Below are 12,710 nucleotides of genomic sequence, written 5' to 3' on the forward strand. Positions count from 1 at the left end.
AAATTATAATTATAATATTTTATTACATTATTAGTCACTCTTTTTTATAAGAAATTTTCTAATTCATGTGACTGCGTATATATGTATGTATTTATAAAATGAAATGTATTAATATATTTTATATAATATATAAAATCTTATGTAAATTATACATTTTAAAAATAACTTGGTCATTATGTCTTCTAATTAATGCATCTGTGTTTTAATAAAAATATATATTTTTTTATTATTATTATTTAGTTTATTTTTTATTATAATAGTTAATACTGTTGCCTCCCAACAGGCAGGCTGGTCGATCCAAACACAAGCAAACTGGGAAAAGACGAGATGCTGTCCATCATTCGACATGGTGCCACTCATGTGTTCGCCTCTAAGGAGAGTGAGATCACCGATGAAGACATTGATGCCATCTTGGAGAGAGGAGAGAAGAAGGTAGGACCTGATCTAGGGAAATTACTTCACAAAGCTAAACTGAAATTTAAAAGCGAAAGAAAGAAATGTTCTTTATAACATTTCTAATTGTTGTTTTAGACCATGGAGATGAAGGAAAAGTTGGCTAATCTTGGCGAAAGCTCACTGAGGAACTTCACCATGGACACAGAGAACAGCGTGTACAACTTTGAGGGTGAAGATTACAGAGAAAAGAAAAAGGTAATGCATTACAAATCGCAACAAGTACTTGTCATTATAGTTTGGGGTTGAAAATGATAGACTGATCTGAACTCCCCTCCTCCTCAGGTCATCACTAACTGGATTGAGCCACCCAAGAGAGAGCGCAAGGCCAACTACGCTGTGGATGCTTACTTCAGAGAGGCCCTTCGTGTCAGCGAGCCCAAAGCACCAAAGGTATTATTAGCCCTTATGCTGTTGACCGGAATCAGCATTTGAATTGGAAACCTTAGAGCTGTCTTAATGGACTTTCTCCTGTTCCCTCAGGCTCCCCGTCCTCCCAAACAGCCCAATGTTCAAGACTTCCAGTTCTTTCCCCCTCGGCTTTTTGAGCTGCTGGAGAAAGAGATCCTGTATTACAGGAAGACTATCGGCTACAAGGTGTGTCTATATTTTGAGCTTCAGGTTGGGGTCAACAAAATTGACACTTTTTTTATTTTTATTTTTTCCTCAAAAAAAAGTCTCATATGCACAACTAGGCTACATTTGTTTGATCAAAACTATAGTATAATACTATGAAATTAATATAATTAATTTAAACTGATTGTTTTCTATGTGAATATATTTTTAAATGTAATTTATTCCTGTGATTAAAGCTGAATTTTCAGCATCATTACTCCAGTCTTCAGTGTCACGTGATCCTTCAGAAATCATCCTAATATGTGGATTTGCTGCTCAAGAAAGATTTCATATTATCATCAATTTTGAAATTAATTTAAATTTTTTTTTTATTCTTTCATGAATCGAAAGTTCAAAAGAACAGCTTTTATTTGAAACAAAAATCTTTTGCAATATTATTAATGTCTGTACTGTCGCTGTTGATTAATTTAATACATCCTTACTGAATAAAAGTGTTAATTTCTTACACTTAAGGACCCCAAACTTTTGAACTGTAGTGTACTTTCTTAGTACACACTCTCATTGTTCTCATTGTTGAGTCTCACTGTTGCTCAAAATTTCATTTACAAAGATGGCACATTACACAAGTAGATTTCATGTTGACTTTAACTTTCAGTATGTTCATATAGTAGTATATACAGTTATAATAACATTATAAACTCTTCAAAAGCAATAATTCCTACTAAAGTTCATAATGCATGAACAGGTGCCAAGAAACCCCGATCTGCCCAACTCGGCCCAAATGCAGAAAGAGGAACAGGCCAAGATCGATGAAGCTGAACCACTTAATGAGGAAGAGCTGGAGGAGAAGGAGAACCTCCTCTCACAGGTAAATCCCAGCGGGGAATTCACGTGACAGCCCACTGGAGTGTACTTCCATATCTTCTCATATTTACATGACACCTTTAAGTATAATTGATCTCAGTGTGATAACATTAAACTCCTTATCTTAGTCTGAATTGTGCTTTCCAATGTTTCGACCTTCTAGAATCCATGAGGTGATGTTTGTGTAGCAGCTCATGTCAACATGTCTTCTGTTCTCAGGGTTTTACTATCTGGACCAAGCGTGACTTCAACCAGTTCATCAAGGCCAATGAGAAGTGGGGAAGAGACGACATCGAGAACATCGCCCGTGAGGTCGAGGGCAAAACCCCAGAGGAGGTCATGGAATATTCTGGTATGTCGATACGCCGTCCACCAGCGCACAGCTCAACCGTATACAGGAAGCGTGTGCTCGAGATGTGTTGTGCTTGTGTGCAGCTGTGTTCTGGGAGCGCTGCAATGAGCTGCAGGACATTGAGAAGATCATGGCTCAGATCGAGAGAGGAGAGGCCCGAATCCAGAGGAGGATCAGCATCAAGAAAGCACTGGACTCTAAAGTGAGTGACATTCTGTCATCGGTCTCTCAATGAGAGGTTTAGATTACACTTTTTGTTTAAGGTGTCCTTGCTACATTGTAATACGTACTGATTAATATTCATTAAGAACACGTACTTACTATAGGGTTATGATTAAGGTTTGATGTAGGGTTAGTTGCATGTAATTATTCATAATTTACTGTTATTACTATAGTAAGTAACATTGTGTAACAAGGACACCAAAGTAGTGTTACTGGGATTTATAATGCAGAGCAGGGATATTGTTAAATACAGCCAGAAAAAAACTTTTTTGTTACTTGAAATAAACATTAATTAAAAAAAAAAAAAAAACGTATTTTCTTTCAGGTAATTGCCAAGGCAATATTTGTACTAAAATATAAGCTCTTAAAATAAGTACTAAAATAACTAAAACTTAATAAACTAACAAATAAAAATGGCTAAATATCATAGACATATTAAAAAGCTGATTAAAAATGGCAAAATCACCCCAAAGAAATTACTAAAACTTTACATATATAAAAAAAAAATATTAATGGGACAGTTCACCCAAAAATGAAAATTCTGTTATTAATTACTCGCCCTCATGTCATTCCAAACCCGTAAAACCTTCGTTTATCTTCAGAACACAAATTAAGATATTTTTGATGAAATCCGAGAGCTTTCTGACCCTCCATAGACAGCAACGCAACTGAAACATTTTATGGCTCAGAAAGGTAGTAAGGACTGAAGATGAACGAAGAGTTACGGGTTTGGAACGACATGAGGGTGAGTAATTAATGACTGAATATTCATTTTTGGGTGAACTATCCCTTTAACTATAACAGAGTATCAGTGATAACAAAATAATTCAAATTTTTTTTGGCTTCAGAAATCATTCTAATATGCTCATTTGCTGGTCAAGAAACATTTTTTTTTATCAATGTTGAAAACCGTTTTTGCTGCTTAATATTTTTGCAGATTGTTTCCCCCAGGATTCTTTAAATAGAAAGTTCAAAACATTTTTGCAATTCAGAGGAGGGAAATTATCATTTTTAACAAGGTGTAGAGTTGTAAATTAGATCTCTCTCTTTTAGTTATATAATGTGCTACGGCTGTGCTGTCAGTTGTGTTTTGTATTTATGCCTACTTTTGTACCACATTCCATTTGCTTGTATCAATTAGATTTGCCGTCTTTCCCTCATTATTATTATATATTAACTTCAGTATTGTCTCTGTACCCTCAGCTGAATAGTCAATTGGAACGTGACTAATAAATACTGTTTTTATAAGTATGATTCTTCCAAATAAATGTAATGTCTTCAGCTTGTATGTTAACGTAGTATTGGTGTACATATTCAGCAACTACATAGAGAGCTTTGGCGTTAATTGCTGAAATAATGTTTGAAAAATGCTCAAGGAAAAGAGTAATTACATTAGGTTTTTGTAGGGGTGGAAATAGAAAAAAAGGCACTTTAAAATACTCTTTTGCGTTCTTTGAAATTCTTGATGTGCCATACATATCCTTTCAATAATATGCTTCTGTTCTGTATGTTACCTCATCTCTCCTTGTATTTTCTCCCTCATTCATGTAATTTGTCCTCATCTTTGCTGGTTCAAGTCAAACCTCCTCATCAATCACTTCATCTGTAGTGAATATTCCAAACAAATTGTATTCTGTTTTAAAAGCATCAAAGTTAACTCTAGTTTACCACATATTGAGATATTGCAATAATCACATCAATACATTTATTATTATATATTAAATTCATTAAAAGGTGTAATGGAATTCATAAAGAACAGGTAAAGTTAGGTAAAAAAAATAAAATAAATGTAAACAGTTACCATTATGTCTGCTAAAACAGTTCTGCTCAAAATTAATGTGCAAAACCAAAAAAATATATTACATAAATATAATCAACTACACAAATAATAGTAAAAAAAAAAAAGTTATTTATGAAATAGGACAGTAGAACTAGCATTTTGTGTTTGTAAAAAAAAAAAAATAAAATGCAATAGAAAAATGTACAATTATTTAAATTGAAGATATCAAGCCAACATTGCTTACTTCTGTTAAATATATATTAATACAAATTGTATACACAAAAAAATAATTTTTGCACTTTTTATTCATGTAATTTAAAGAGAACACAAGTTACACATTAAGCAGTGTTATTTGTTATTGATTTATTTTAAATAAAGCACTAAAAAAAAACTTTATAATTTGCATTGTGCATTACTTAGGCTACTCCCTTCTGAATTTAACAGATACTCTTATGTCTGCTGCATATTTTGTTCTGTACGTGTTTTTTTTTCTATATCAGAATGGAATAATTTGTCTCTATAAAGTACAAATTAAGCATTTTATTGACATTTACCACACTCCGAATCAGCACCAGTCACAATAAAGTGATTATCAGAGCTTTGGAAGAGGAAGTGTATTAATCTTTCTTTTGCAGGACAGTATGACTAATTGAACCCAAGCAACAACATGGTGTGGATGTCACATCATTGCAGTTAATATTAATATACAAGAGGTCACTCTAATGCAGACACTTAATCACTGTCATTTTACAGCAAAGTAGCCTACTGCTACATCAGTCATTTCATGCTCTTATTCACAGTAAGAGGTGTAGTGATGTGTTTGTAATTTTAAACCACGTAAATCAAACAAACAAAACTACAGGATTTTTTTTAATTTTTATTATTATTAATTATTATTTTTATGTTTACAGATATTATATTAGGCTATGCCTATATTTGATGAATTCTGTTTTCTGGTAAATTCTTATATTTAATAGCCTAAGTTTTGGATTTATTTGAAGTGCACAACAAACACGCAACTACTTTTTAAGTCATGCTTTATCTGTAAAAAGCTGAATCTATTTCTCCACCTTTTCCTAAATACGGGCAAAACCTCTCACCTTGCCTTCGCGTTTGTGTCCTGCTTACACTGTTAATGATATACATTCAAATCTTGTGCCGCAGTTTTAGAGGCTCCCATAATTTTTACTAACATCATCACGCGATTTTTTCTAACATTATAATTACGCAAACCTGAGCGATTTGGCAAGAGAAACCGCGCATGCGCAGTGAGTTCATACGCTGACGCTCTGCGAGCAATCGACGCCAGGTGATTTCTCTGAGGTGATTTTGAATGCTAAAAAGAATAATATTAAAACCTAGAAGTTATATAAAATTGTTGGGAATTAAATGAACTTCGACCTAATCGAAGACTTTTTAGTTTAACTGACGCGATTCTAAAAAAGCAAGCTTTTGGACATTTTCACTTGGTTGGTGAGTTTGTAAAATTGGGTTTGGTGTTGGTCTAGTTACCCATCGGATTAAATACAAAAGCTATACACATCACCATATAAAACACTATATTAAGCCTATATTAATATTAGTGTAATTATATTTGTTCGCCACACTGTTTTTTTAAATTAATTTCCATGTCGGTATTTTCCAGATGTTGTTTTTGTTGTTATTGAATCGTATGTACATTGCGTTTAATAATTTACAATGCAGTATTTCTCTACCGGGAAGACGGACAAAAATATCGATGGTTCATTCATGGTGTATTAAAATTTACGTTCAATCAAATGCTGTAATAACACCTGCCTTTGACTAGCAAATGTGATGTAACTACAGCCTATTGGTAATTATTATTCTTCAAAGCTGCCATCACATAACTTGTTATATATCTATTGTCTTATATATTATTAATATAATAAAACACCTGATATAATCTCTTTTTGACAGGTGCCAGCAGTAGTGTGATGCAGTCCCAGGATGGTTTAAGGCACTTTCTGAGCAGGATACAACACCTGTGAGTGCACACATGTGGATTTTTTATTTATTAAATTATTTTATATTTTATATTTTATTTTTTGCATATGTTTTTACATGCTATATATTATTTGTTTCAGAAAAAATGTTAGCTATTCCCACTAATAATGAACAGCTTTGTAGTTGCAGTTGTGTGTATGTGTGTTCATTGTCTATTATCAAATCTGCATTAAATTCTGATATTGGAAATGTGTGTTGTGATGCACAAGGTGGTGCTGTTGCTCTGTTTTTGTGGAAAGACTGCAGCAGTACGTAATGGTTTATCTACTGAAGATGGCCTGCTCCTAAGTAAGAGCATCGTAACATTAAGCAGAAATGATAACCTCATAAACTTCTCCATCCATGAATAATCTTGTAGCGAAAACTAATCTTGTTGGAGTAATAGGGTGTTAATTGTGTTTGAGCACGTCTGCGTGCTCTTGGCAATAAAAAACTCTTTTTAAGTAACAATTAAATACCCTAACATGACTGATTTTACATTAGCTGCCTCAGCTCTTAAAATAAGCAGAATAGTTTCCCTTTCTAGTCCCGTATGGCTTTTATGTAAGTTTTGAGGTTTGCATCGCTTGTGTTTTCACCCAATCCTGCTGTATGTTGCAGCCAGAAGCAGTTTAAAAAGGTCATTCATGCTCGTTTCTGTAAATAAATATGTAAATGTCTGATTTTTATATGATCATATCATATGTCTAAGGTTTTCTATCAAGCTCTTCTGTTTTTGTGACGCCTGTTAATCACACAAATTGCAAGTGCAAGGAATTGATTGGACTGTTGAGACGAATAAGCCTGTGGGACGTCGTTGTCCCTCATTGCATTGGAGGTGAATGGCTGAATAAAGCCAGCAGCAGCTCTTCAGTCGCTCCTCATTAAGGATGTGAATGAGATTAAAGATGCTGCACAGAACTCATGGTGAATGGTAAAACGTATTGATCAAACACCCCTGCAATGTATCACTGACCGTTTGGCTGCTTCTCTCAGTGTAATAGCTGAGGCTGGAGAAGAAACCAGCGGGAATCACAATTTCGGAAAAGACACCGGCGGTTATAACAATCAATTTTGTTCTGCTGTCTTTAATATTGTTGTTGTTGGGATATCAGTGTGTAAGACTTCTGCCAGGAACTCCAAAGACCAATTTATTTTTTTAAATGCCTCGCTATATATTTTGACAACCTCAGGATGAGTTTTCATTGTATCAATATATGGATCCTTATGAAAAGATCGTCATAGTTGGTTGCCAGCATGCATTATGTATACGGATCCTAGCATGGGATGCTGCTTTGTAACTAGTTAACCACCCAGACTACTAACCAGCTTCACCAGAAAGCTGCCATGATGGTCCACCAGTAAAATCTTATCGCATATTACCTTTGTCTCTGGTGTTTCTCTTGAAATAGACACAAATTAGTCATTTGACGACACAAATAATATGTAAAGAGAAAGAATTCTGTTTCAGAAGCGCTCACACAAGTCTTTTTAATGCAAACATTTAAATGTGTTGGGCTGGACATATAAATAAATAAATATTAATTTAATTAAAATATATTTTATGTATCTTTTAAAAAGGAATATTTATTAGAAATTGAACTTTATTAAATATGAATATTTATGTGTCAAATATTAATTTATTTTAGTTAAGAACAAATATTTTGTTCATTCATTATGGACAATTGTTAAGTATTAATTTAATTTATTAAATATGATGAACAGTACATTTTTATTTCACATCAACTTTGCAAGTAACTTAGTCTCGATTGTTTCTCTTCAAATTTAGAAATAAAAATAGACACAAGTTAGTCATTTGACGACACAGATAATATGTAAAGGCAATGAATTCTCTTTCACAAGCACACACACACACACACACACACACACAAGTCTTTGACTATTAATCTTTTTAATGCAAATATTTGAATGTGTTGGGGTGGACATTTATTTAAATTAATTTAATATTTTCTTTACTTATTAAATATATTTCTAAATATTTTCTTATAAAAAAATTTTTTTTTCTTTTTAAAAATGGAACTTAAATATGAATATTTATGTTATTAATGTGAATATTTATTAAATATGGATTTATTCCTTTATCAAAAACAAGTGTATTTATTATTTATTTAGTAGACATATGTATTTTATGTATTCTTTATGTATAATTAAATATTAATAAAATTTATTAAACATGAAAAAACAATAAAACTTTATCGCACATAAAATGTACAAATAATTGTCTCAGATACTTCTCCCAGAATAAAAAAAACAACAAAAAAAAACAGTTAATTGTTGACGCACAGATAATATGAAAATATGGCTAGATTAGAAGAATTTATTGAGAAATGTTTGAGTTCATATTGATCTGGTTTTTAATTATAGATTTAGGACACATGAGATGTCTTTTCTCAGGAGGAACATCTGGCAAGGTAGAGACACCAGCAAAAGTGTCCATTTGCTCTCCATTTTTGTTTTCTAGGTGGACGAGCTTTGGACCAGAATGAAAAATTAAGCTGGTCTTCTTAGCAAAAGGGCGTTCATTTTCTTTTTCAGAATAATTTTTCGCCGTCTTCATTCTACTAGGCTTCAGTAATGGGGTCAGGGGGTACAATCAGGCTACTTTTAGTGAACGCTATAAATGTGAATGATGTTAACAAAAAAAAAAACCTCTTTCCTGCAACATCTCTCTCCCTCATTTTGCACTCTTTTGCCTCATTCTTCTAGTCCTGGCTGAGATATTTCTTCCTCTTCTCTTTGCTGTCTTGTTTACAGTCACCTGCGCTTCTGAATAATGCACCGTCTCCGTTGCGTGCATCGCTTTAAAAGCTTATTTGCCAACAGCGTCCTTGAATCTTTTGTGGAGCACATGGTCCATTTAGTTGTGCCTTTTAAAAACAAACTGCAAAAAGCCTTTCGACTCCCCTGTTGGACCCTGTGGCATCCTCTCTGGCCACTTTCTATTTTAACTCCCAGTCTTGCTGGAGGCAAGGAGCTGAAGCCCCGAGGTGTTCAGATGATCCTCTGATGTTGGCTTTGCTGTTGAACCCGTTGAGCTTTAGTGGCAGCAGTTTTGGGCTGAGCTTTTGGCGTTTGCCAACTGATTTAACATCTCTGCCTTCAGATGATGTGATTTTGATGTTTAGTTATCATCTTAGTGCATGTAACCACTTTACATTAAGACAAAACAGCACACACAAGCAAGATTGACTATTAACCTGTTTAATGAATTTATGTAATATGAATATTGACCTATTTAGTACAAATTTATTTATTTGATATGAATGTATTCATTTAATATAAATGTATGTAATATGAATATTTAATACACATTTTTATTTAATATGAATATATTTATTTCATATGACTATATATGAATATTTACTTAATATAAATGTATTTAATATGAATTTATGTAATATGAAAATTTATTTCACACAATTTTATGTATTTAATAAGAGTGTATTTATTTCATACAATATATTTAATATGAATTGATGAAGAATTAATATTTAACATTTATTATTTTGCATGCAGTGCAGCTTTTTTTTGTCTGTTTTTCTGGAAGAGAATGTCTGTACTTTTTAAAACTGTAGATTTGCTCAAAGTACATATTGAAATTTTAGGCATATGCTAGCATATAGATGTCTTTAATTTTATTTTGAATCTTTTAATAATCTAACCAGTTCTGCTGTAATTCCCTTTTTTTATTTCTTTTTTTATTTGCATGCAGTAATATTAGACTGTAAACTGACTGTATAGCAATTGTTGACATGGCATTGATTCATTCAGTCTTTTCAGTACTCTCAAATCTCCGGGGCCCAGGCATTTGTGTGGTGCTTAACATTACCACTGCCTTTACAAGTGGTTTTGATGATAACAGATGTTCAAAGGATGCGTTCAGGATTCCTTACGCCTTTCTGCAAACCAGCCTTATGTAGTACTGTTCGTTATTGTCACACTTTAGCCTAAGGTGAGGAGCGAGGAGCGAGGAACGAGGAAACACGGAGATAACTTCAATTCACAGTCTTTAATGATCACACGAGGAACGTAGGAGACACTGGAACACAAGGAATGACGTTTGAGGACCGACAAAAACTAACTGAAATAAAACCGGCAGCGTATGTCTTGGCAGTGTGAAATCTAACACAACGTATTCATATCCTGCATTTACCAAGTGACCGCAGGGTCCTGAAGGTAAAGAGACTGTGTGCCGAATAGCAAAATGATCTGTAATATAGCCTGTGAGTCTGTGACGTGAGATTGCAGGAGAATAGACTGACAGATATAACTTAAAGTGGAAATGTTGATGAATGATGAATTCACTGCATGACTGAGGAGTGTTGTTGGATGTTTTCCAACCATTACTCCTTGAGCTTAAAAGATACATAAGCAGTAAAAAGTTAAAGAATTAAAATTTTTACATTTTTATATTCTAAGTCAATATGCGCCCTGTCTCAGTCAGATTATGCATTTAACATAGTTAATTGTAATGTTAATCATATTTTTTAAATAAATCGAATAGGTTCACAATCTTTAGGCAGTTCACTTGGAAGAAAAAGGAAAAGTGCCCATCAGCAAAAAGGACTTATTCAAACACTCGGATGGGTTTGACTACATGATAAAATCTGGACTATGGCAGGAAAAAAATAACATAAAGATTACGTGTAGAATACATAATTTCACACTCAATTCTTCACTTCATCCCAAGGGAGTGATAACAAGGTTTGCGCAAAGATGTACATTACTGATGTTCCCCATGCAGAATAAAAGCAATTAGTATTTATAATTGAAACAATCCGTTTTATGATCTTGCTTTAGTTCCGTTATTTGTAAATCGGAAGGATGTTGTGAATCTCAATTTAATGGTAATTGTGATTATATAGAATGATAGAGGCGAATGGCTAATAGACGTCCATGTTCAGGAGTGCCTGTTAGCGTGTGATGTTATTCCTCAGTGAATGACTGGCGTGTCTCCTGGCTAATGGGCTGGAAGTTTCGTGGGATTTACCGCACACTCGTTAAAGGCTGAGATCACCTAAACGGCTGTCTCTGGAGATGGACTGCTCTACAGACATCAGATAAACCCCAATTAGTTCACCCAGCCAAGATAGATGGCCATATTTGCATGCCACCTCATTAATATTCCTTTACGTTTTGCTCTGCATACTACTTACACTTTGCATTTTCCCTGTTTTTAATAATTTATTAGATCCTCGTCATGTAATCTTAAAACTGCACTCAGTGATGTTTTGATTATGTTATTCTGGACGATATGGCAGGTGTATACACCATAGTTTTTAGTTATGATATCTCTTGTAAAATATAATGTACTATGGTTCATTTATTTCATTAGGAAAATTGGCAAATAACACGTTTGGGAAATAACAATGCCCGAGTTATACAGTGTGAAACAATGCAGTTCTAGAATATTACGTTAAGTTAGCAACCAACAACCAATCACAAACTAAACAATACTTACTTTATTAAATAATCATGTGCTTTGTATCATCACAGATGCTTTTATGTGCTGTATTTTGTTTCAGAGTGAAGTCTTCATAGACAAATATATTTGAAACATTAATTTTGAAGACTATGTAACCCCTTTTTTTTCTATGCAATTAAAACAGACCAAATAGTTTTATTATACGGACAACATATTTCAAAATGTCTTTTGTGTGTGTTTCACACAGAAGAAATTCATACAGGTTTAGATCATAATTTTTGGGTGAACTGTATGAATATTAATATTTATTTAATATCTAATATGAATATGTAAGTATTTAATATGAATTTATTTATCAACTTATGTAATACAAATATTTGTATTATTTATTTATTTAGTAGGAGTTAATTTAATATGAATTTAATATGTATTTTATATGAATATTTATTAATTTATGAAGCATTTATTAAATTATATTTATTTATTAAATACAAATATTTATTTATTAAAAATGAATATTTATTGATTCATATTTAGTAAATAACTAAAAATAAATTTTGTATTTATGTCACAGAGTTTTCCCGTTTTCCTGCAAGAGAAAGTCTTTTAAGAGAATATTGAAAGTTTAGGCATAATCTAATCATCGTTATTAATCTGCAAACAAATATGGAACATAAATCCAGAGACACAACACAATGAGTCCAGGGGCATGACATTACTCCCCCCTCCCGGAAGGTGCGTCCTCGCACCGTAGAAACAACATGGGGAGGGGAGTGGGTGGGAACTAGGGAGGAGGCTCAGGAGGAGGACGGACACCCGGGAGGGGGCCAGCAGACAGATTCCAGGGCGGAGACGACAGGAGGAACCCGGAGCAGGAAGAGCACAGCAGGACCCAGGCCACAGCCATAACAGCGGCCCACAGTGGAGCCGACGGAGGGAGAAGCCATGGAGGAGGAATGACCACCGACTCCAGGGGGCCGACCAACGGCGGCGGAGCAGGTGGTGGAGGAGCC

General features: G+C 33.8%; 1 protein-coding gene and 1 long non-coding RNA gene across 2 annotated transcripts in view; both read left to right on the forward strand.

The window, feature by feature from the left end:
- LOC107746120 (probable global transcription activator SNF2L1) overlaps positions 1 to 2,563 on the forward strand; it is a 17,936-nt gene extending 15,373 nt beyond the window's left edge. The window contains exons 14-20 of the mRNA XM_016560216.1: positions 284 to 432; positions 532 to 651; positions 739 to 846; positions 937 to 1,050; positions 1,775 to 1,897; positions 2,113 to 2,245; positions 2,329 to 2,563. Coding sequence (XP_016415702.1) covers positions 284 to 432; positions 532 to 651; positions 739 to 846; positions 937 to 1,050; positions 1,775 to 1,897; positions 2,113 to 2,245; positions 2,329 to 2,480 — 899 coding nt within the window. The 3' untranslated portion in view covers positions 2,481 to 2,563. The remainder of the gene's footprint in view (positions 1 to 283; positions 433 to 531; positions 652 to 738; positions 847 to 936; positions 1,051 to 1,774; positions 1,898 to 2,112; positions 2,246 to 2,328) is intronic.
- A 918-nt stretch (positions 2,564 to 3,481) lies between these two features.
- The window catches only part of LOC107746104 (uncharacterized), a 20,467-nt gene continuing 11,238 nt past the window's right edge, over positions 3,482 to 12,710 (forward strand). Inside the window, exons 1-2 of the long non-coding RNA XR_001640656.1 lie at positions 3,482 to 3,577; positions 6,402 to 6,405. This is a non-coding gene — a long non-coding RNA (uncharacterized LOC107746104). The remainder of the gene's footprint in view (positions 3,578 to 6,401; positions 6,406 to 12,710) is intronic.

Source organism: Sinocyclocheilus rhinocerous, unplaced genomic scaffold (assembly GCF_001515625.1).
Source record: "Sinocyclocheilus rhinocerous isolate Xijiao unplaced genomic scaffold, SAMN03320098_v1.1 scaffold107, whole genome shotgun sequence".
NCBI classification, from domain to species: domain Eukaryota; kingdom Metazoa; phylum Chordata; class Actinopteri; order Cypriniformes; family Cyprinidae; genus Sinocyclocheilus; species Sinocyclocheilus rhinocerous.